This window comes from Triturus cristatus, chromosome 6 (genome assembly GCF_964204655.1).
Source record: "Triturus cristatus chromosome 6, aTriCri1.1, whole genome shotgun sequence".
Lineage (NCBI taxonomy): Eukaryota > Metazoa > Chordata > Amphibia > Caudata > Salamandridae > Triturus > Triturus cristatus.
In genome coordinates this window covers 150,615,803-150,637,698 of record NC_140589.1, presented here as the reverse complement: position 1 = coordinate 150,637,698, position 21,896 = coordinate 150,615,803, and the positions used below count along the sequence as shown (strand labels likewise).

General features: G+C 46.2%; 1 protein-coding gene across 1 annotated transcript in view; it reads right to left on the bottom strand.

Annotated features, from left to right (window-relative positions):
- DNAH14 (dynein axonemal heavy chain 14) overlaps window positions 1-21,896 on the bottom strand; it is an 894,889-nt gene that overhangs the window by 442,401 nt on the left and 430,592 nt on the right. Inside the window, exon 42 of the mRNA XM_085610384.1 lies at window positions 11,765-11,903. Within this exon, the coding sequence (XP_085466510.1) occupies window positions 11,765-11,903 (139 nt within the window). The remainder of the gene's footprint in view (window positions 1-11,764; window positions 11,904-21,896) is intronic.

Below are 21,896 nucleotides of genomic sequence, written 5' to 3'. Positions count from 1 at the left end.
CCGCCAAAGTTACAAATGATGTTGCAGCTCACTTTTAAAGAGGAAATGCCCCTCTACTCTATTCACTGAAAAAACCATAGGTTTCAGGGACATTATAGATAGTTGGACATTTCACTCGTACAAGACCATAGAAATTCCGCCGTTATAGTTCGTTGAGCTAACTATAACTTGTGCCCCCGTAATGCACTGTTGATGACGTCACATATTACATCATTCATGACATGACACGGCTCCTGCCCTGTCATTGCAAACAGCAGTGTCCCAGGGGTGGGCATCCCGGCCCTGGAGGGTGGCGGTCCCCAGGGCCATCAAGGGCTCCAGGAGGGGGGCCGCGTGGCCCCCCTCCCAACATTTGCAAAGCCCCGGGGAGGTGGTGGTCCCCGGGGGTCCGTTTAAATTCAATGTGCCCCGAGAGGTGAGTGGTCCGTGGGGCAGTGTGGGGGGGCTTGAGACCCCTGACACTAATTATTTTTGACAGCCCCGGGGAGGTGGGAGTCACCGGGGCTTTGGGGGGGGCCCGCGAGGCCCACCCACCCTTATTTAATGAAGCCCCGGGGAGGTGGCGGTCTCTGGGGCAGCGTGGAGTGTGAGACCCCCCCCGACGCATTCGTTTTTTTAAAAAGCCTCTGGGAGGTGGTGGTCCCCGGAGTTGCAGGAGCCCACGTTATTTTTATGACAATGCCCCCGGGACCTGGCCCACCCGGGGGCCTCATTTTTTAAAATGCCTTTTTGGGCCCTTAGGGTCCTTGTGGGACCCCCTGAGCAGGCCTAGGGGGTCAGGGTGTTTCTACCCTGCACCCTTTTCTTCATTTTTCACTTTGTTTCACTGTTTTCTTGTGACTCTGTTCTACCGCGTAACAAGATGGCTGCCAATACTTCCTGGTTTGGAGTGTTGGCAGCCAATCAGAGTGAAGCTCGTGCCCGGGAGGGTTTGCGAACCCACCGCGGCCATAGATATCGTAACTTTTTCTTTTTCTAATTTCCCAGGAACTACTGAACGGATTGACACCATTTAAAAAAAAAAGGTTGCTTTCTGAACCAAGCGCTACGTTTGTGCCAAATTTGGTGTAATTCCGTTCAGCAGTTCGGGCTGTAGCTTTGTCTAAATTTTCCTATGGAAATTAACATGTGGAAAACGTGTTTTGAGACCCCCTTTTTTTCTCAGCCCCTATTTGACGAATCACCCGAAACTTTCCAAACAGGAGCTGACCGGAGCGTCCCACTAGTTTTAAAATTTTCGTGAGGATTCGTCAACCAGCGCCAAAGTTATTGGGAAAAGAAAAAACGCTTTTTGAATAGTCTCAACTATAACTATATATATATATATATATATATGCGATTCTGCTGCTTACTCCTCTCCCCAGTCTCCGGGATACAAAAGCAGGCACGGACCACGATTCAGTGCAAATTCGTTTATTGCTTGCTCAGTCGGCCATGACGCGTTTCGGTCCCTCCTGGACCTTGATCACATGACAATGCTACTAGGCTTCAACCGCCATTTTGTAGTTTCAAAAAGTGCAAAGTGCAAAGTACAGCATGGAAAGCAACAAAATACTTCTGATTCATACTAAGTCGGAATATTGGTAACGTGAGAATACAACTCTATACGCTATGTTTTTCACTGGACATAGTTAAAATCAATCATGTACCAGGTTAGAAATTGTTATTGGAAGCTTAAATGCTTAAAATTATAATAATTTAGAAAGATTTGAAAGACATATTAATAACTAATCGCATCGCAATGCCTAAAACCTTTTTCTTATGTGTTCTCAATATAGCTCTAAAATTTCATAAAAACAAAGATGTAACAATATTCTTCTGCAAATTCCATTGTGATGTTAAAAGTGTCATTTTTTTAAAACGTGAGGATTCGTCAACCAGCGCCAAAGTTATTGGGAAAAGAAAAAACGCCTTTTGAATAGTCCCAACTATAACTATATATATATATATATATATACACTGAAAAAACCATAGGTTTCAGGGGTGTTATAGTTAGCTGGACATTTCCCTCGTACAAAACCCTAGAAATTCCCCTGTTATAGTTAGTTCAGCTAACTATAAATCGCGCGCCCCCGCAATGCACTGCTGATGACGTCCCATATTACATCACTCATGACATGGTCAGTGACATCACTCATGTTATGTTATGTTATGTTAGTTTAGTCTTTTATAGCGCACGGCTACTCCATAGAGTGTCCCGGCGCTTTTATTGACAACCTGTAGCAGAATAACACAACACAATAGAATAAAACGGGCCCAGCAGAGAGAAAGAAAAGCGAACTAAAGGGCAAAAAGCCAAGTTTTAAGACCCTTCCTAAAAGTCAGCAAATTAGAGGTGCTGCGTAATGCCAAAGGCAGAGTATTCCAACGCTGTGGCGCCAGCAGCTTAAAAGAGCGACCTCCAATGCGAGCCCTTTTTACTCGGGGGACCACAGCAAGGAACAATGATTCAGACCTCAGAGATCGGGCCGGATGGTAAAAGGCAAGCCTCCTTTGGAGATATTTTGCTCCCGAAGCGTGGAGAGCCTTGTGAGCCAAGGTCAAGGCCTTAAAAACTATCCGTTTCCGGATAGGCAGCCAATGGAGTGACTGCAAAAGACCGGAGGCTCTGGCTCGCCTATACAGGCCAAAGATGGCCCGCGCGGCCGAGTTCTGGACCACCTGCAGGAGATCTTCCGGCAGGCCAAGATATAGGACGTTGGAGTAGTCCAGTCTTGAACCAATTAAGGCCTGCACCGTCGTCTTCCTATGATCTTCTGAGAGCAGAGGAAGGAAGTTACGGAGCATCCTGAGGAGGCCAAAACATGTTCCCGTAAGACCAAGGATCTGAGATCTTAACGTCAGACCATTATCAATCTTGATCCCCAAATTCTTTGCTAGCTGGGATGAGCACGCTGGAGGAAACATATTAACAGGCCACCATTCCTGCCAATCTGGGTCAGATGGACATCCGAAGAAGAGTACCTCAGATTTATCTGAGTTGCACTTGAGGCTGTTAAGCTGGAACCATTTAAAAACAGCCCCAAGGCACTCACGGATACTCTCTCCATCAAAATCTTCTCCTTTCCTGCACGTAAAGAGGAGCTGGGTATCGTCGGCATAGGATACGATCTGGGCCCCAAAAGACTCCGCCAATGCCGCCAAAGGGGTCATAAAGATGTTGAAAAGAGTCGGGCTCAACACCGAGCCCTGCGGAACTTCGACTCCCAAAGGCGGCATCACGGCAGAGCTGGGTGAGACCCAGACCGTTTGTCGACGGCTAGCCAAAAATGATCTAAACCAGCTGAGCACCGTCCCCCTCAGACCGATCTCATGAAGTCTGGCGAGGAGACCCTCATGGGGGAGGGTGTCAAAGGCCGCCGACAAGTCAAGCATTACGAGCATAGCTTTGCCCCCCGAGTCCAGTGCCTCTTTAATGGCTTCGGACACCTCCAAAAGCGCCGTCTCGGTGCTTAAATTGGGGCGGAAGCCAGATTGAGTAGGGTGCAGCAAATTGTGAGATTACAAAAAATTGGAAAGCACGATGTGCACATGCTTCTCCAAGATCTTAACCAGCGCAGGGAGAAGAGAGATAGGCCTGTAGTTGGCCAAAGCCTCAGGGTCTAGGCCAGGCTTCTTGAGAAGGGGAATAACCATCGCCTGCTTCCAGGCCTGCGGGACCACCCCCCGACTCAAGGAGAGATTCAAAAGTGGGTTCGCCAACGGATTTACAACTTCAGCCATTTTCGCCAGGAATTTGGCCGGACATGGGTCAAGAGGCGACCCAGATTTAAGGTTGGCCATAAGTGCTAATGACGAAAAAACTGAGATTGGCGGAAAATCTGCCAGGACTGGGCCCAAAGGGGCCAACGGAACTGAGCCGTCCTCGGAGCTGGGAGGTACTTCAGCCACCCTCAAGGGAAGAGAGTCCTGGATCAGTTTAATCTTGGTGGTAAAAAAGTTGGCAAGGGCAGAAACCCACGACTCAGAAGGAGCGGCCGGGGTCGAATTATGTCGTGGGGCCGTAAATTCCCTAACGATCATGAAAATCTCCTTGCAGGAGTTAGAGGCAGCCTCTATCCTCCTTGCCAAATAGCCTTTTTTTTCAAGGAGGATATCCCGATGGTATGCTTTAACCGCTATCCTGTAGACAAGCCTGGCCGCGGGATCATACTGTGACCGCCAAGCCCTTTCAGCCACCTTGCACTGCCGTAGAGAAGCCGACAGTGCTTAAGTAAACCAGGGGGCTGAGACCCGCTTAGATATTAATCGGGGGGCCATCTCAGGGGCTAGATCATTCAGCCTATCCGTTAACCACGCCTGCAGGGACTCTAAATCCCTCTCCAAGTCTCCCGTAAGAGGGCAGGGATGATCAAGAGATGCCTGAGCCAGCATTTCAGGAGTCACCCGATGATACGCCCTAGGGGCACGTCCCTGCTGCCTAGGAGCAGTGCTCGATGGTTTCTTGATGCCCAGTACATAAAATTTGGCCAGCCTATGATCTGACCAAAGCACCGGCAAAAGTGCCAGCACCTCTATGGGGGATGTGGAAAAGACCTGATCCAAGGTATGACCCTTGTCATGCGTTGGTCCAGAGAGGTAGGGGGCAAGACCTAGGGGGGCCGTGACATCAGTCAATTTGATCGTATCAGGGTCCAATCCCTCATCCATGTGGAAATTAAAATCCCCGGCCAATACACAGTGCTCAGCTCTCAGAACCAGCGCCGAAATTGCCGACTGGAGCTCGTCGAAGAAGGATCCAGCCGGTCCAGGGGGCCTGTAAACTAAAAGCCCTTTAAGAGATTGATGAGGCGCCAATGCTATAGAGAAAGCGAGGGATTCAGATCCTGTGATGGCATCCATGGGAATAATGGAGCATGCGACGAGTTTATTCACTACAAGTGCCACACCCCCTCCCCTCCGATCTATCTTGCCTGAAGATATTGTATTCTGGGGGAATTGCTGTAGCTATATCGGGATTAGAAGAATCCCCTAACCATGTCTCTGTCAACATCAGACATAACGGTTTTTCAGTGGTCAGGAGATCATAGATATCCTGAGCATGTCTGCGCACTGATCTAGTATTTAAAAGCAGACAGAGATGCTTCACACTGTCCACCTCCCTATTTGGTATAGTGGCCGGAGCATTGCTTGGGAACCAACCACAACCAGGATATCGTCTCTTACCCCTGTATCGGCCGGGAAAGACTTTGCAACAAGCGCAGGACACCTTTTGCAGAGACCGAAGCTCGAGCGACGTATAACATACCATAGTGGCAGCAGGAGTTGGTAATTGCAATGATACAGCCCCGTCCGCCGCTCCGTTCGCCTCCGGGACGCTGACGGCGCAGACGGGCTGGACTCTGGCGTGACTCCGGCGTCACTACGGCAAAACGCTGCGCGCAAAACGCTGCGCGTAGAAGGGTCGCTTTATATGCAGGCCAGCGTGTCCTTGTGACAGCTGGTCTGCTCGCACAATCTGGCGCCGCCCGGCGTCCAGGAAAACTACCCCCAATATGGCGGCCGAAGTCCGGAGGAGCCGGGGAATCCAGGGACCCGCCAAAGAGCGGTGAGTTGACAGTTATCGTGCAAGTGAGGGACAAGGGTAGGATTTAAAAACAGGGTAGAATACAAACGAAATATTAAATAAAATTAAAAAACGGGGTCCGCTTAAAAAACGCTGCTGCGTCCAACACTGCTGTGCGCTGAAATGCGCTGTTAGTATCCCAGGTCAGAAGATGTTGCTTACTACAACATTGGGGTTCACTGTTCCTGAAGGGGAGTGATAGCTAATGGACAGGCCAAGACTGTTTCTTGTTGCCCTCACAAATCCCAAGGCATGCCATGCTTCATCATCGGGTGAGTTCTCCTCGTCGGGCCGGAGATGAAATGCCCTACAGGTGGCGCCCAAAGTAACACTTTGGTGTAGATCTTCTTATTTTAGTTGTGATATGATGAGTATTTGGGTTATTGGTGCAATGTAGTGCAGTTGAGCTGAAAATGACTTGGAGTTGTCAGATACAGGCGTTTAGTCTTTTGATTCCCCTGTCAAGTTTGAAACATGTTAGTGCTAATTATGAGGTCAATTGATGTGCCCAAGTAGCTCATAAAGTAAAAATGCAGGTCGACATGTTTTGCGCCTAATGGTCAAACTGATCCACCGCGCTTCCTCAGGACCAAGAGCAGCGCTCAGTTGCTTACCCCACAAGAAGTATAACATGTTTGGTCACCCGTACGTGGGGGGTACCTGTCTGTTGTGTGATGAAAAAACAGTTGTCCACCGCACAACGTGGAAAAATCAGTGTGTCCCTTCCATGTCTGAACCATTTGTTAGGAATTCCTGCCCATAATCGTCGGCAAGGAATAATTTCAGCATACAATTCTGTTTATACGGTAATTCAAGGCATACCGGGCATCAACTCTCTAGTGAACTTAACGGTGCTAGATCGCTATGTGCTGGTCACAGGGTGCCGGCAGAGTCATCTCAAATGACATTACTGATGACGTCATCCAGTGAGTGTGTGTTTCTGTAGAGTTTTAATATGTTTAATATATATAGGGAAAGACCTATGGAAGAATGAGTGGGTGTATAAGTGTGTGAATGGATGATTTTCTAGGTGTGTGACTGACTCTATAAGTGAGTCATTAAATGTATCTTACTGCAGACTAGTGACTAAACTGTGTGAATGTCTGTATCTGTCTGTCTGTTGGTGTATAAGTGGCTGCATGGTTTTGTGAATAGCTATATGAGTGTCTATATGGGTTATTGATTGGTTGTCTGAGTATCTGTATGGGTGCCTGAGTGTTTGTGTGGGTAGGGTGTGTGTGACTCTGTGCATAGATGTCTGAGTGGGTGATTCTATGGGTGCATGGTTTTAAGAGTGCATCTGTGATGGACTGTATGGTTGGGTGAGTGTATGTATGGGTGTGTTAGTGATTGAATGTATATCTCAGTGGTACATGTGTGAGTAACTACATATGTGAAAGGCAGGGTATATGTGTGTAAGAGTATATAACTGGGTATATGTGAGAGTGTGTGATTGTGATAGTGGCTGTATGGATGAGTGTGTGCTTGTATCAGTAATTGTATAAGAGCATAAGAATGTGGTAGTATTTTTATGAGTACGTGAACTTGTGTGTGTATAACTGTATAGGTGAGTAAATTGGAGTGTGATTAATTATTTGCATGATTGACTAGGTGTGTGAGTATATCTATTGATGATTGGCGGTGTCTGAGAAGATGCACTAATATATTACATGGATGATGTCATTAGTGATGTCATTTGAGATGTCATCAGTGATGTCATGAGTGATGTCACTGACTATGTCATGAGTGATGTAATATGTGACGTCATCAGCAGTGCATTGCGGGGGGCGCGATTTATAGTTAGCTGAACTAACTATAACGGGGAAATTTCTAGGGTTTTGTACGAGGGAAATGTCCAGCTAACTATAACACCCCTGAAACCTATGGTTTTTTCAGTGGTTTTTCCTATCTATAATTTATCTCTAAAGCTATGATGTGTAATGATTTTCATTGAATTTCTAAATTTTTCAATTTCAGTGTGTCAATTCCTTTAATTATGTTTTTTTAAAATACTTTTTTATCACCCATTTTTAACTTATTTTTTCAATTAATTCTTTTAAAAATTAAAAAATATTATTTGTTTTTATTGGGTCTTAAAAAAAAAATTGTTAATGTTTTATAATATAGTTTTATATTTTTTAAAATATTTTTTAAACTGTATTTTTTATTTCGTTTTTCCCATTTTTTTGGGATCCGCGCACCCAACCCGTTAGGAACCGCGCACCCTGCGCGTATTTCGCCGTTTAAAAAAAAGGGGGTCCTTCTGGGACCCCCTAAGCAACACTAGAGGGTCAGAGTATTTCTACCCTGCCCCCTTTACATCTTTCACACACTTATTTACCTTACTTAATCAGCCTCGCTTCTACCAAGGCACAAAATGGCTGCCAACAGTTCCTGGTTTCGAATGTAGACAGACACTTGACAGCCAATTAGCATTCAGCGCGTGATCGGGAGGGTGCGCGCTCGGTTCGGGGAGGGTGCGCGCTCGGTGCGCTTAGGGTGCGCGGAGCCTCCGAGGCCATAGATATATCTATCTTTTTTACTCTAATTTTCTCAGGAACTACTGAACGGATTTACACCATTTATGCAAAAGGCACGAGTCTGAACTGAGGACTACCTCTTTGCCAAATTTGGTGTAATTCCGTTCAGCAGTTCGGGCTGTAGCTGCGTCAACAGGTCCTATGGGAAATTGCATGGGGAAAATGCGTTTTGGGACCCCCCTTTTTCTCGGCCCCCGCTTGACGAATCACCACGAAACTTTCAGGATAGGAGCGGGCCGGAGCTGGCCAAAAGTTTGGAAAATTTCACGAAGATTCGTCAACCGGCGCCAGACTTATTGGGAATAGAATGTTGCGGATTTCCTATGGAAAATAGGTCCTAACTATAACTACCTACTGGCAACCGCCAGTAGGAAATAGATAGATAGATAGATAGATAGATAGATAGATAGATAGATAGATAGATAGATAGATAGATAGATAGATAGATAGATAGATAGATAGATAGATAGAACATTTGAAATGTGAAACTGATGTAATTTATTTGACATAAGCTCCTGTGGGGTGTTACTTTAATTCCATGCCTTTGCCGATTTCTATGCTGCAGGTTAGCCTGGTGTGCCGCTTGACTTACGCAAAGAGTGGCTGGAGTACATTTACACCTGTGTTGCCACCTTTAGCGCTTTAGTAACAGAAGAAGTGTATTTTGTGAACTTAATTGTCTTACTTTTTTGTAGTTGTATGTTTTATATCCGCATAGACCTTCCGATCCCCTCTTTAAATTACTCTAAACCGCTACCATTTTCCATCCACTCTCCCATATTTACCACAAAAACTATACCTATGTGTGCGGATATCTCCACTAGGCCTGGGCTAAAAATCCGTTCCGCTCGCGGAAATTGCGATAATTTGACATTTTCGCGTTCCGCGGAGAGCGCGAAAATGTCAAAATTACCGGAAATTTTTTGCTTGCTCGCGCTGTAAAATAATACATTCTCGCGTGCGATCACCTTACCTGAATCCCCGCGTTCGCCGACAAGTTTTCCCGATCCGGTCGCGTTCTCCACGAGATGTTGGATTGTTGGTAGCCATTTGCACTGTCTCGCGAAAGTTCGCGGCCGCAGTAACGTCATTCGTCGCGCGATCACGTCTTTCTTCTTGCGATCATGCACCGAGAGACAAGTGAAAACAAGATGGCCGCGCCCGCGAGCAACCGCATGGGTAAGCTTGCGAGCCGCGACCACTCAAAAAATACCGCGAACGGGCGGGAAAAAAACTTCTGCATCTTCGCGATATTTACGCATGTTTGCGGAGATTTTGAACATTTTCGTGATAATTTGCGAAAGTGAATTTCGCAAATTCCGCCCACCCCTAATCTCCACACACGGCTGAGACCTCGTACAGAAAAGATATAGAAAAGATAGGAATAATGAAGGTCTCTGACCGTAGGTTTGTGAATTTCATTTTACAGTATGTGAGTAATACTACTTTAATTCTACTTTATATCCTCACAAAATGCCATTTGTGAACCAAGCCCCTGGTGGTATGCTGCATACAGAAAAACATTAATCATATGAAAGACGAAGAACTGTAAAATAATCATTACAACACTAGTTGCAAAAATAATGAAGAGCAGATATTTATTCATTTCTGTATTGTGTCTTTATATAGTCCTGTATACCACTGGCGTGATGTCAAGGTGCTGGCCGGTGTAAGCTTCAAAGTCTTTTGAGGAAGACAGGTTGAAGTTTTTGGACATCCTGAAAGGTTGTAAGAAAGGGCATTGTTTGGTCAAGGTCGCTTGTACTAGGGTCCCTCACTGGTCACTGTCATGGCCGTTTGCTTTGGAGACAGCAGATATTTCTCCGACTTCAACATTAACTGGCAGATATCAGTGTTGTTCTCAATGTCAGGACTGTACTCTAGATGTAGTTTTGAATGCCTTTTCCATATTTCTAGGACGGCTTTAGTCATAAGTATCACCTGAAAACAAGTACTGTTTTTGGTCTTAAAATATCCAATTTGAACTGCTGAGTGGATGATGTATGTGGCCGGAGAAAGGGGTAGGGGAGTTCCTCAGGGCTTGGTTCCGAGCCCCACACTATTTAACATTTATATCTCTCCCCTCGCTCAGCTACTTAAGTCCTGTGTATTTGAAGTACTCTCCTATGCAGACGATACCCAATTGGTCATCTCTTTTGGGCAAGATATGGAGAAAATAAAATTAAACATCTATTTATCGCCTGCATGAGAAAAATTGCTACGTGGATGTCCCTGAATTGTCTCCAGTTAAATGGGGACAAAACAGAGATTGTACTGTTTGGCAGGGCGCAGCGCCACTGGACAGCAGATTGGTGGCCCGTCAAACTTGGTCCGGCTCACTTTCCCAGAAGCACAGTGAGAAACTTAGGTATTCTGCTGAATAACAAGTTATCTATGAAAGACCAGGTGACATCTACCTTTGGCATGTGCTTCGGGACAATGTGCCACTCGTCCAGCCCTTGATAATTAACTGTCTGGACTATGAAATTGTGCTTGTTGCAGCATCAAATTAATCACTTCACTCTAAAATGCAAGTGGTACAAAATACAGCAGCCCGACTGGTTAACAAACAGCCTCTCCCAGTTTTGGAATCTACAGCATAATATCCACTTTTGGGTACAGAAAGATTTTTTCCAGTAAATTAGATACAACACGTCATTACTTACTAAAACATCTAGAATATAATTGACAAAACTAATCCGGGGAGTCTAGAACAGCACACAGCATTGCCTACACTTACGTAGGTATTACTGACATATAGGAACCATCAGTGATGACTGATCGACATGTCAAGGAGAACCAACCAATGAAGAGGGGATATACGGAGTTAGGTGGGCACCTAAGTAGTGGCCAAAGAGGACAAGAATAGTACTGGGGTATGGCAAACTGACACCTCAAAATAGTACGGAAAAAGGTAATGAGCAGGGAATACTGCAGAAAATTAAGATCTTGGACAATATGTGTAACTTGGAAGGATTTTGGCATTGGTACAGGACTGAGGTCTCAAATGTCTGGAAAGTCTGAGCCATGGACTACGCACCCTCCCCCCAAAGTTTGCACCATGAAGCGTAAGCATGTAGAAAGGAATCACAATAGTGAGAAGCGCATGCTCAATGCAGATACGAGGAAGGGAGCATACATTCATAACAATCACATGCTGAACGTACATGTACATGGCACATCTGCAATGTCTAAAACACTATTTACACAGTGTTTGGAAGGATTTATCTGGTGTGATAAATAGCATCTGTTATAAGTTTTGAAGGAGTAATATGCAGGTTTTTGTGCTGCATCAAAACATGCATGTTCTGGTAATTATTTCATTTTTTATTTTTAAATACTTTTATTGAATTTTCAACATACAAACATTGGCAGTTATTTTCATCATTATTCCTGAATTTTAACCTTATTCTTTGACTGAACCATCTGTTCATTCACACGTTCCGAGACTTTTATCCACTGTACTATGTTCTGGTAATTATCTGGCATTTTTCTCGCAGTAACTTTCAGGAGGTTTGCCTTGCCAAAATAACCTGGGCAAAACTGTGGGCAAGCAAACCCTCATCATTCTGGTATTATTCTGAAGTAACAGGAGTTACCTTACTCACCAGAATTTAATGGGCTGCTCATTATGAGGGTTTTAAACAAAGTAACTGACCTCTCCTTCATGCCTCCATTTCCATAATTCATACTTTGCTCAAAGCTTTTGTTGATTTGATTGAAGGAGCGAAAGGAAGTGGCCGAGAGCATCCGTGGTGTCACTGAAGACCTTCCCGAAACATCGTTTGAGTTGCTATCTACAGTGATAAGATTTGGGAAAAGGGATTTTAGTGCCCAGCAAACTGGATTTACACAGATTTTATGATATGACTATTGAATACAATTTATTAGACCCCAGTTCAATATAAAAAGGGGTTACTTACCTAGGGCCCGATTCACAAAAGTAATCTGAGACAAAATCCTAACTTTACGACTTTCGGTATTCACAAAGTGAATTTAGGAGTAGTAAAGTTAGGAATTCCTAACTTTACTACTCCTAAATGCCCTTTGTGAATACCGAAAGTCGTAAAGTTAGGATTTTGTCTCAGTTAAACTTAAGTTTTGGTCTTAAAATCCTAACTTTATGTCTTTCGGTATTCACAAAGTGCATTTAGGAGTAGTAAAGTTAGGATTCCTAACTTTACTACTCCTAAATGCACTTTGTGAATACCGAAATTCGTAAAGTTAGGATTTTGTCTCAGTTAAACTTAAGTTTTGGTCTTAAAATCCTAACTTTATGTCTTTCGGTATTCACAAAGTGCATTTAGGAGTAGTAAAGTTAGGATTCCTAACTTTACTACTCCTAAATGCACTTTGTGAATACCGAAAGTCGTAAAGTTAGGATTTTGTCTCAGATTACTTTTGTGAATCGGGCCCCTAGTCTTTCCATGACTGTCGTGGTATGAATGTTTCCATGCCGGTTCAACACTTTCAAACATTTCTTAATTTTCTCTCCCCCAACTTTCCGACACCAGATGTGGAAATGGTAAACCATTTTTGACAGCTGTGGCTGTTTTGTGGATTCAAAGGTCCCTCAGACACTTGCCTTACCCAAAGGGTAAGTGAGAATGTCTTACGCATAGTCAAGGTGAATGCTCAATCAATCAATCAATCAATCAATCACAGACATTTATATAGCGCGCTACTTACCCGGAGGGTCTCAAGGCGCTAGGGGGTGGGGGAGTGCCGCTACTGCTCGAATAGCCAGGTCTTGAGCTTCTTCCTGAAGGAGAGGTGGTCTTGGGTCAGGCGCAGGCCGGCCGGGAGGGAGTTCCAAGTCTTGGTGGCCAGGTAGGAGAAGGATCTTCCTCCTGTTGTCGTTCTTCGGATACGGGGGACGGCGGCGAGGGCGTGGCTGGCTGATCGGAGATGTCGTTTGGGAGCGTAGAAGTTGATGCGGTTGTTGAGGTAGCTCGGGCCTTGATCGTGTAGGGCTTTGTGTGCGTGGGTGAGGAGGCGGAAGGTGATTCTTTTGTAGACGGGGAGCCAATGCAGGTCTTTCAGATGTCCTGAGATGTGGCTGTGACGTGGGATGTCGAGGATGAGTCTGGCTGAGGAGTTCTGGATCCGCTGGAGTCTCTTCTGGAGCTTGGCGGTCGTTCCGGCGTAGAGGGCGTTGCCGTAGTCCAGTCGGCTGGTGACGAGGGCCTGGGTGACCGTCTTCCTGGTCTCGGTGGGGATCCACCGGAAGATCTTCCGTAGCATGCGCAGGATGTAGAAGCATGACGAGGAGACGGCGTTGACTTGTCTGGTCATGGAGAGGGAGGAGTCCAGGATCAAGCCCAGGTTGCGTGCGTGGTCTGTCGGTTTGGGTGCACAGCCCAGGGCGGGGGGCCACCAGGAGTCGTCCCAGGCGGAGGGCGAGGAGCCCAGGATGAGGACTTCCGTCTTGTCTGAGTTCAGTTTCAGGCGGCTGGTCGTCATCCACTCGGCTACGTCTTTCATCCCTTCGTGAAGGTTGGCTCTGGCGGCGGCGGGGTCGTTGGTCAGGGAGAGGATCAGCTGGGTGGCGTCGGCGTAGGAGATGATGTTGAGGTTGTGTTGGCGTGCGATGGCCGCGAGGGGACTCATGTAGACGTTGAAGAGGGTGGGGCTCAGCGAGGATCCTTGAGGGACGCCGCAGATGACTTCGGTGGCCTCTGACTTGTACGGTGGTAGACGGACTCTCTGTGTTCTTCCGTCGAGGAAGGAGATGATCCATTCCAGTGCCTTCTCCTGGATTCCGACGTTGCTGAGGCGCTGCACTAGGGTGCGGTGGCAGACAGTGTCGAATGCCGCGGAGAGGTCTAGGAGGATGAGGGCCGCTGTTTCTCCGTTGTCCATCAGGGCTCGGATGTCATCGGTGGCAGCGATGAGGGCGGTTTCGGTGCTGTGGTTGGCTCGGAAGCCAGACTGGGAGGGGTCGAGGGATCCATTCGTCTCGAGGAAGGCGGTCAGCTGCTTGTTGACGGTCTTCTCTATGACTTTGGCTGGGAACGGGAGGAGCGAGATGGGGCGGTAATTCTTGAGTTCGGTGGGGTCCGCTGTAGGTTTCTTTAGAAGGGCACTGAGTTCGGCGTGCTTCCAGCTCTCCGGGAAGGTGGCGGTGTCGAAGGAGGTGTTGATGATGTCCCGTAGGTGGGGTGCGATGACCGCGTCGGCCTTGTTGAAGACGTGGTGAGGGCAGGGGTCGGTCGGAGATCCGGAGTGGATGGAGTTCATCATGCGAATGGTGTCTTCGGTGCTGATCGGAGTCCAGGCGCGGAGGGTGGTGGTGGGGGGCGGTGGTTCGGTTGTGGCGTGCGTCGGTTGAGTGCTGAAGCTGTTGTGTATGTCCGCGATCTTGTTGTGGAAGTAGGAGGCGAGGGAATTGCAGAGGTCTTGCGATGGGGTGATGTCGTTGTTTCCGGCGTTGGGGTTGGAGAGCTCTTTGACGATGTTGAAGAGTTCCTTGCAATTGTGTGCGTTGTTGTCCAGCCGGTCCTTGAATGCAGTTTTCTTGGTGGCGCGGATCAGTTGGTGGTGCTTCCGGGTGGCCAGCTTGAGGGCGGTCGTGTTGTCCGGTGTTGGTTCTCTTCTCCAGGCTTTCTCGAGGGCTCGGCAGTTCTTCTTGGAGCTCTTGAGTTCGTCGGTGAACCATGGGGCCTTCTTGCTGCCGGGTCTGCTAGGCGGGGTCCTCAGTGGGGCGAGTTCGTCCGCGCAGTTGTTGATCCACTTCGTGAGGTTGTCGGCGGCCTGGCTGGGGTTCGCTGAGCTGGCGGGGGGGTGCCGGCTCAGGGAAGCGGCGAGCTGGTCGGCTGAGATCTTGTTCCAGCTTCTTCGAGCTACCGGTTGCTGGTGGTGGTGGATCGTCGTTCTTTGGAAGGTGAAGTGGACGCAGCTGTGGTCCGTCCAGTGGAGTCCAGTGGCGTGGTTGAAGGCGATGTCTTTGCTGGATGAAAAGACTGCGTCGAGTGTGTGTCCGGCGAGATGGGTGGGGGTGGATACCAGCTGCTTGAGTCCGAGGTTGGCGAGGTTGTCGAGCAGGGTGGTGGTGTTGAGGTCGTTGTTGTTCTCCAGGTGGAAGTTGAGGTCCCCCAGGAGGATGTAGTCAGCGGAGGGGAGGGCATGCGGGCTGACGAAGTCGGCGATGTCCTCGCTGAATTGTGTGCGTGGTCCCGGGGGTCGGTAGATCAGGGTCCCCCTGAGGGTGGTCTTCGGGTCGGTGTGGATCTGGAAGTGCAGGTGTTCGGCTGTTTTCAGGGTGTCGTCTGTGTTGGTCGAGATGTGGATGGTGTCCCTGTGGATGATGGCGATGCCTCCTCCAGTCTGGTTGTCGCAGTCTCTCCGGGTGATCTTGTATCCCTCTGGGATGGCGATGGCGATGTCGGGTGCTGAGGAGTCGTTCATCCAGGTTTCCGTGAGGAAGGCAACGTCAGGAGCTGTGGTGTCGAGGAGGTTCCAGAGTTCGATGGCGTGCCTGTGGACGGAGCGGGTGTTGAGCAGGATGCACTTGAGGTGGTTGCTGCTGGTGTTCGGCTTGGCGGGTGCTGGTGTGGGGCAGGTCCGGATGCAGGTGAACTTGCAGGCGTGGCAGCTGAAGGGTCCGTGGGTGTGCTTCGGGGTGGCTCGGTAACATCCAGGGATACCGCCGGTGTTGAGTGCGCTGAGTTCGGTGGCGTTGTAGGACAATCGGGTCGTCTTCCGTCTGTGGGGGCCAGGGGTCCTGGCACTGGGCGCGGTCCAGGCGCGGACGGGCGCAGACGGGCTTACCTTTGGCGCGCCTTCGGCGCACAATCGGCGCGCCCGCTGCGCGTGACCGCTGCGCGTTCGCACGGTCGCCATATATGGCGAAGTGCGAGGGGGGGCGGAGCGGCTGGGAGGCGGGAGCGGGAGGGTACAGAAGGAGAAAAGGGGCGTGGTTAGCGGCGGTGGTGGGAAGCGGGGAGCGGGGAGGGAAGAGACGGGGGCAACAAGAAAACAGGCAAACAGGCACTACAGAAATACAAATTTACAATACAATACAATAAATACAGGGGCACAGGGCAAGAAAGCGGGGCCCAGGAGCCTGCAGGTCAGGCGAGCACGGACCACGCCGCTCGGTGGCAGGGGGCGCGGTCACGCGGCGGCAGCCGGGGCAGCGAGGCAGGCAGGCTGGAGGCACACGCAGCAGCTGGTGGCCGTGCGGCACGGGGGGTGTCCTAAACTAGGAGAGTCTTGCTGTGACCAGAAGCCCCCATTCATTATGCAGATCCTAGTCTCTAGTCTATGGGGCCAGGTGTTCTCCAAGGGGAGGGGAAGAGGGCAGCACCTTCGCTCACTATTCCAAACCAGGCAATGAATGTCTCATATAATGAAGCACTGAATTGACTGATTATGATGGCTGCAACATAATTACCAACTACCTTGTTATGTATTAAATGTCAACAGTAATGAGGGTGCCCTCCAAAAGCTTCCAGAAGTTCCATCAAGTAAATTAAATACATTAAGGAATCAGGTGTACTTAGAAATGAATTCAAATCAAATATTCTTTATTCGATCATTTCCCAGATGATCATAAAAGAAATACATGATTTAAAACACACACGGATTAATATAAAAAACAATCAAATATTTAAAAAAATGTCTAAATGCATCAATAAAAATAGAATACATACCTGGCACAAAAGCCATAAAAAGACCCATTCTAAAAATGTGAAATAATGTAATACAATACAATCACAAAAGCCAGTACTTAAGAAATTAATTGTTATATATTAAGTTGGCGAGTGTTCATATAAGATGTTATTTATATGTAGTTTTTATGGTGTAAAATGATTTACATTCATAAACAGTAGCAATACCCCTTAGTGTTCAGTAAATACACACAGGTGTCCTTTTTCGGTTTGCAGGCATTTATATCGCACCTATATATGATATGCACAAGAATTTTCTCAATTGTGTAGTCAAAGTCAAATGTGATTATGGGTACCGAGATGTGCTTAAATGTCACTACTTCAAGGACGCTAGTAAAGGGGTCTCAACAAGCTATGGGGTTGCTTTTTTGCACCGAGGCAAGTATCAGCTACCTATTGAAAGTTAAAGTGTCTCCAGGAAGACTGTTAAAAACCACAAAATTTTAGAGGACAACTCAAAAATTGTTTCCTTCTACAGGCTTACATCCACAGATTGCATGTTATAGCAAGAAACCTCCCTGCGCAATGCCTAAAACTGCATGAACAATTGACCATGACTTAAACCATCAATTTTTCCCTTTAATATTTCTTTTGAATGCCATTTTCCTTCCCTTCTAATTTTTGCATGCCTATTGTATAAATGGATTTCGCTAAACTATATGTCTATCTTAATTTCTCTTTCTTAGAAACCAAAACCCTTTAACTAAACAAGATCTACCCATCAACCATTTGTATGTCACATAACACTCTCTAATGATCAGACTGATGTCATTAATGTATCACAAAGAAACTGGAGTAAATGAGTGCAATTGTTTGAAAGTACAGGAGTGTCTTCATTTTTTTTTGGGGGGGGGGGGATTTTATTTTAGGTTTATCCCTAATTTTGCTGCCAAAACAGTTCATTTACGTGATCTTCTCAAAAGGAGAGTTACATTCTTGTGGGATCACGTATGTCAAAATGAATTTGATCAGATTAAGCACGAGCTTGGTGTTTGTGAAATTTTAACTCCTTTTGATCCTTTGTTGCAGTTCATTGTCTCTGTTGATGCTAGTTTGGATGTTCTTGGTGGTAAGATTGCGCAAATCAAGCAGGGGATTGAGCATACTGTTGGGTTCGCCTCTCATTCTTTACGTCAAAGTGAAAAAAACTACTCGGTCATTGAGAGGGAGCTACTAGCTTGTTGTTGGGCAGTCGAAAGATTTTGTGGGGTAGGACTTTCAAGTTGTTAATTGATCATAAGCCTCTCATTCCTATTTTGAATGGGGTTGTGGTGAAAGAGCACACCCCTAGGATTGCCAGGCTTAGTTCTAAATTGCTTCAATACAATTTTTCAGTGGTTTATATTCCTGGTGGAAGAAATATCAGACCTGATTTTCTATCTAGATCAGCGTTACCTTGCTGTGAGTCTGATTTACCTGGTGATGATGTCGAAGAATGTTTAATCGCTGCCATGGATGTTTCTTGCAATATTGTTTTTTTTCAATGAAAAGGAATGGTTTGATGCTTTGGACTCTGATCGTTTACTGCAAAAAAAATGTAAGGGATATATTGTCTATGGTTGGCCTAAGGAAAAACACCTTGATAGTGAGCTCCAATCGTTCTCCAAAATTGCCGATGAACTTTCACTTGAGGTTGGTGAAATGATTTTGCGAGGTGTCAAGTTTGTGCCTCCTGCTTGACTGAGGGATCTCATCGTTAGTCCTGACCATGAGGGTCATCTTGGACAGACCAACACCAAACGTAGAATTTGTGCCGTCTGTTGGTGGCCTTCCATGGATCGTCAAATCAACGATGCAGTCAGAGGTTGTGTCATTTGTTGCTCTAGTGATAAAGTTGTCAAAACTGTTACTCCTCCAAAACAGGTTGTGGAGCTCCTTTCTGGTCCTTGGATGAAGTTGGGTGTTGATTTTGTTGGACCTTTCAATGCTCTACACAACAGATATACATTTGCGTTGGTGGTTGCTGACCACTATAGGAAGTGGTGGGAGGTACATTTTATGATTGATCTCAACACTCATGAAGTTATCAAATTTTTTGAGAGCCTTTTTACCAGAGAGGAGTTTCCTAAAGAATTTGTGTCGGGCAATGGGGAACAATTTGTTTTAAGGAAATTTTCTTTGTCAGTCTGGTATTACTCATCGCCGTGTCGCTCTTTATCACCCTCAGGCCAATGGTTTTATTGAGCGCATGAATCGCATATTGGTTGAATTTGTTCAATGGGCTGTTTCTAACAGAGTGAAGGTTAGAGAAGCTGTGCAGAGCATGTTTTGGGCTCATCGCACTACTCCTTGTGTGGGTCTTGGGAAGAGCCCTTTTGAATTGTGGAGAGGGAGAGTGGCCACTTTCAGTATGTGGCCGGCATGGATGAGGCGTTGGGGTTGGTGTTCTAAGGTTATAACCTCTTTATCAGGTGTGGCTGGTGGTGGGGAACTCAGCAAATCTCCTGTTGAAGATCTCTCCAAGAGTGACAAGCAGAAAAGGGAATGGGGTTCTAAAGTTCAAGTGGGTGATTGGGTGAAAATCAAACTTGTCCATAATGTTCCTAAGGGTTTGTCAAAGTTTGGTCCTCCTGTTCGAGTGGATGCCACTTCTTGCTATGCTGTAAGAGTTAACGGGAAAAGTTGGTGGAATTTGTCACGGATTTACAGGATTCCTAATCAAACTGTATGCCAAATGGGACTGGATTTCAGTCAAGAACAGTTATTGGACACGTCTGATCAAGGTGTTTCCAATTCTAGTGTAACGGGGAGTCCTGCTCATGTTCCTTTTTTGCGGAGAAGTGGAAGAAAGAGAGTTCCAACACAACGCGTGAATAGTTTGTGATTTTGTTACTGATGTTTAGTGCACATTTTGTTACTGATGTTTAGTGTACATTTGTTATTCTGTGCTATCTAATGGTATGTGCTATGTCTTTAGTGCTTCTTTTCTTTTTTGCATTTTCTTCTTTTTCAATTTTTTCTGTTTTTCTTTCTCTCATTCTCTTGTATTGTTTAGCTTCCTGTATCTCCCTTTTTGTTTGGGTTGCAAAGAAGGGAGATGTTGTAGTAATGCTAATTCTTGCTTACTTGCTTCGTGTGCTTATCTCCATGGTTATGGAATGTTGATGTTTAAACTGCCAGGGACTGTTATTCATTTCCCTCCCAATCTTTACTACTTTTATGCCCATGCGTCCTCACTATGCCACGCCTTGCACCTCGATTCTTCACTTCATGTTTCCATGACTCACCTACAGCATACCCCACTCCCTCAAATTAAAACTGATGATTATCTTGGGTAAGATTCAAGTTACCAGTTCGTGGTACACCAAATCCTCTGCTATTTTTTACTTTTCTCTGATGTGTGATTGATTTCTCAAAGCTGGCTGCATCACGCTAAACATCTGGATCCCACATTGCCACCTGCCCTACTGCAAACTCTATGGACCTCCAGACCTTTCATTCAATCTCATTGAAAGCACAAATCATCTGTGAGTCTTCCTTTCAAGACAGAACCTATTCAAATCACCTCAAACTGACTTACATCAAGAAACCCCTAAAGTAACCCTCAACTGACACCAAGAGATGTAGATAATTACGACCAATTGTAAACTGAAGGTTCTTGAATAGGCTCATCAAAAATGAAAAATTAATGAAGCTCACAAAATACATACCTCCTGCTTGAAACCCAAGTCAGGTTTAGTCAGCTTTTATTGCTATCTGAGATTATTCTACGACCCGTGTGGATGGAAATGGGTCTGCTTCACTCATGCTACATTATGTCTTGGCTACCTTTGGCAAGATTAATTAATTATCACACCTTGTGTACTTTTGTGAAACTGGAGTTAAAGGTAAGGCCCTAGAATGTAAGTATTCTTTTCTGTCTACTCTTTGTCATACCATCTCGACTTCTCCTTTATGAGTTTCACCAAGCCCTCTCACTTTCTGTGTCCGACATCTCTCCGTCTTGCTCCAATCCTATTCAGCAGCTCCCTAGGACTCTTGGATCTAGTTGAAGCTTTTGACCTCAACCTCACATGCTTCAATTAAGCCAACAACACACAGATTATTTTCAAGATTATTCTTTTGTGGGTGGGTGTTTGCATTTGCATGTTCCTCTGTAAAGCCCTCCTTACACCTGCCTGAATCCCATCCGTTTAGGAGCAAGTACGTGGTGGAGACCCCTGCACAGAAAGGACTGGAATCGCTGAGGTCTTCACATGTAGGTTAGTGAATTGTATTTTGCTGATTGCGAGAGGTACTGCTGTGGTTCTACTTGATGTACAACAAAGTGCAGCTAATGAATCAGGCCCAGAAAGAATGTAGCCAAAGGCAAACTTGTATGCAATCACTTCATTATTGGTAAAATGTATACCATCTATCAGCAGGCTCTCAACATGGCCGTCCACGCTGTCAAAGGTGACAAAGCACCCATAAAGACTGAAAACATGAACAAGAGAACAAACTGTGTGCCTTTGGTGCTGTAATTCTTTCTTAAAGTTACTTTCAGAGCAATGATTACAGAACTGACCTCAGCCTGCTTGGCTGAGTGATCAACAACCTAGCAAAACACCAAGGTCCCAAGTCGAATTACCTGAAGCAGGCCACACATATGACTTTATTACTGTAGCCCTTTTCAAAGGGGAACGGCCTTTGCAGCCTACCCAGGAAATAGCACATTCAATCTTGTCGATGAAGGTACAGATGAATTCCATTGATTGGCTTGTCTCACTTTCCCACATTTTGCACCAATGCCTTGGGGGCTTCAATGCCAAACTTGGCTAAAGGCTTTTCATTGTGTCAAAAAGATTTATTTTGATGTGGGCTTGCTGTATCATCTGCTTACAACAGCTGATGCCATATTTTAGATGCTGTAATGTGGCTGAAGCCCATATGTGATATCTGACTTAAATGGCACGTTGCAGTTTATGTGCAATATAACTGGTGCCGAAACTAAAACCAATATATGCAAACTGGGGTTACGCAATTATGTACCATGTTTAGAGGTAGATGCATATGCACTTGAAGATGTTCAGCAGTCTCCCAGTTCCTAGAGTCCAAACACAACAGCATATTGAGTCCCATAAAAGCAAAAAATCAGGGGAGACCATGAAAAAAGCATGACTTTTGCTACAATATCTA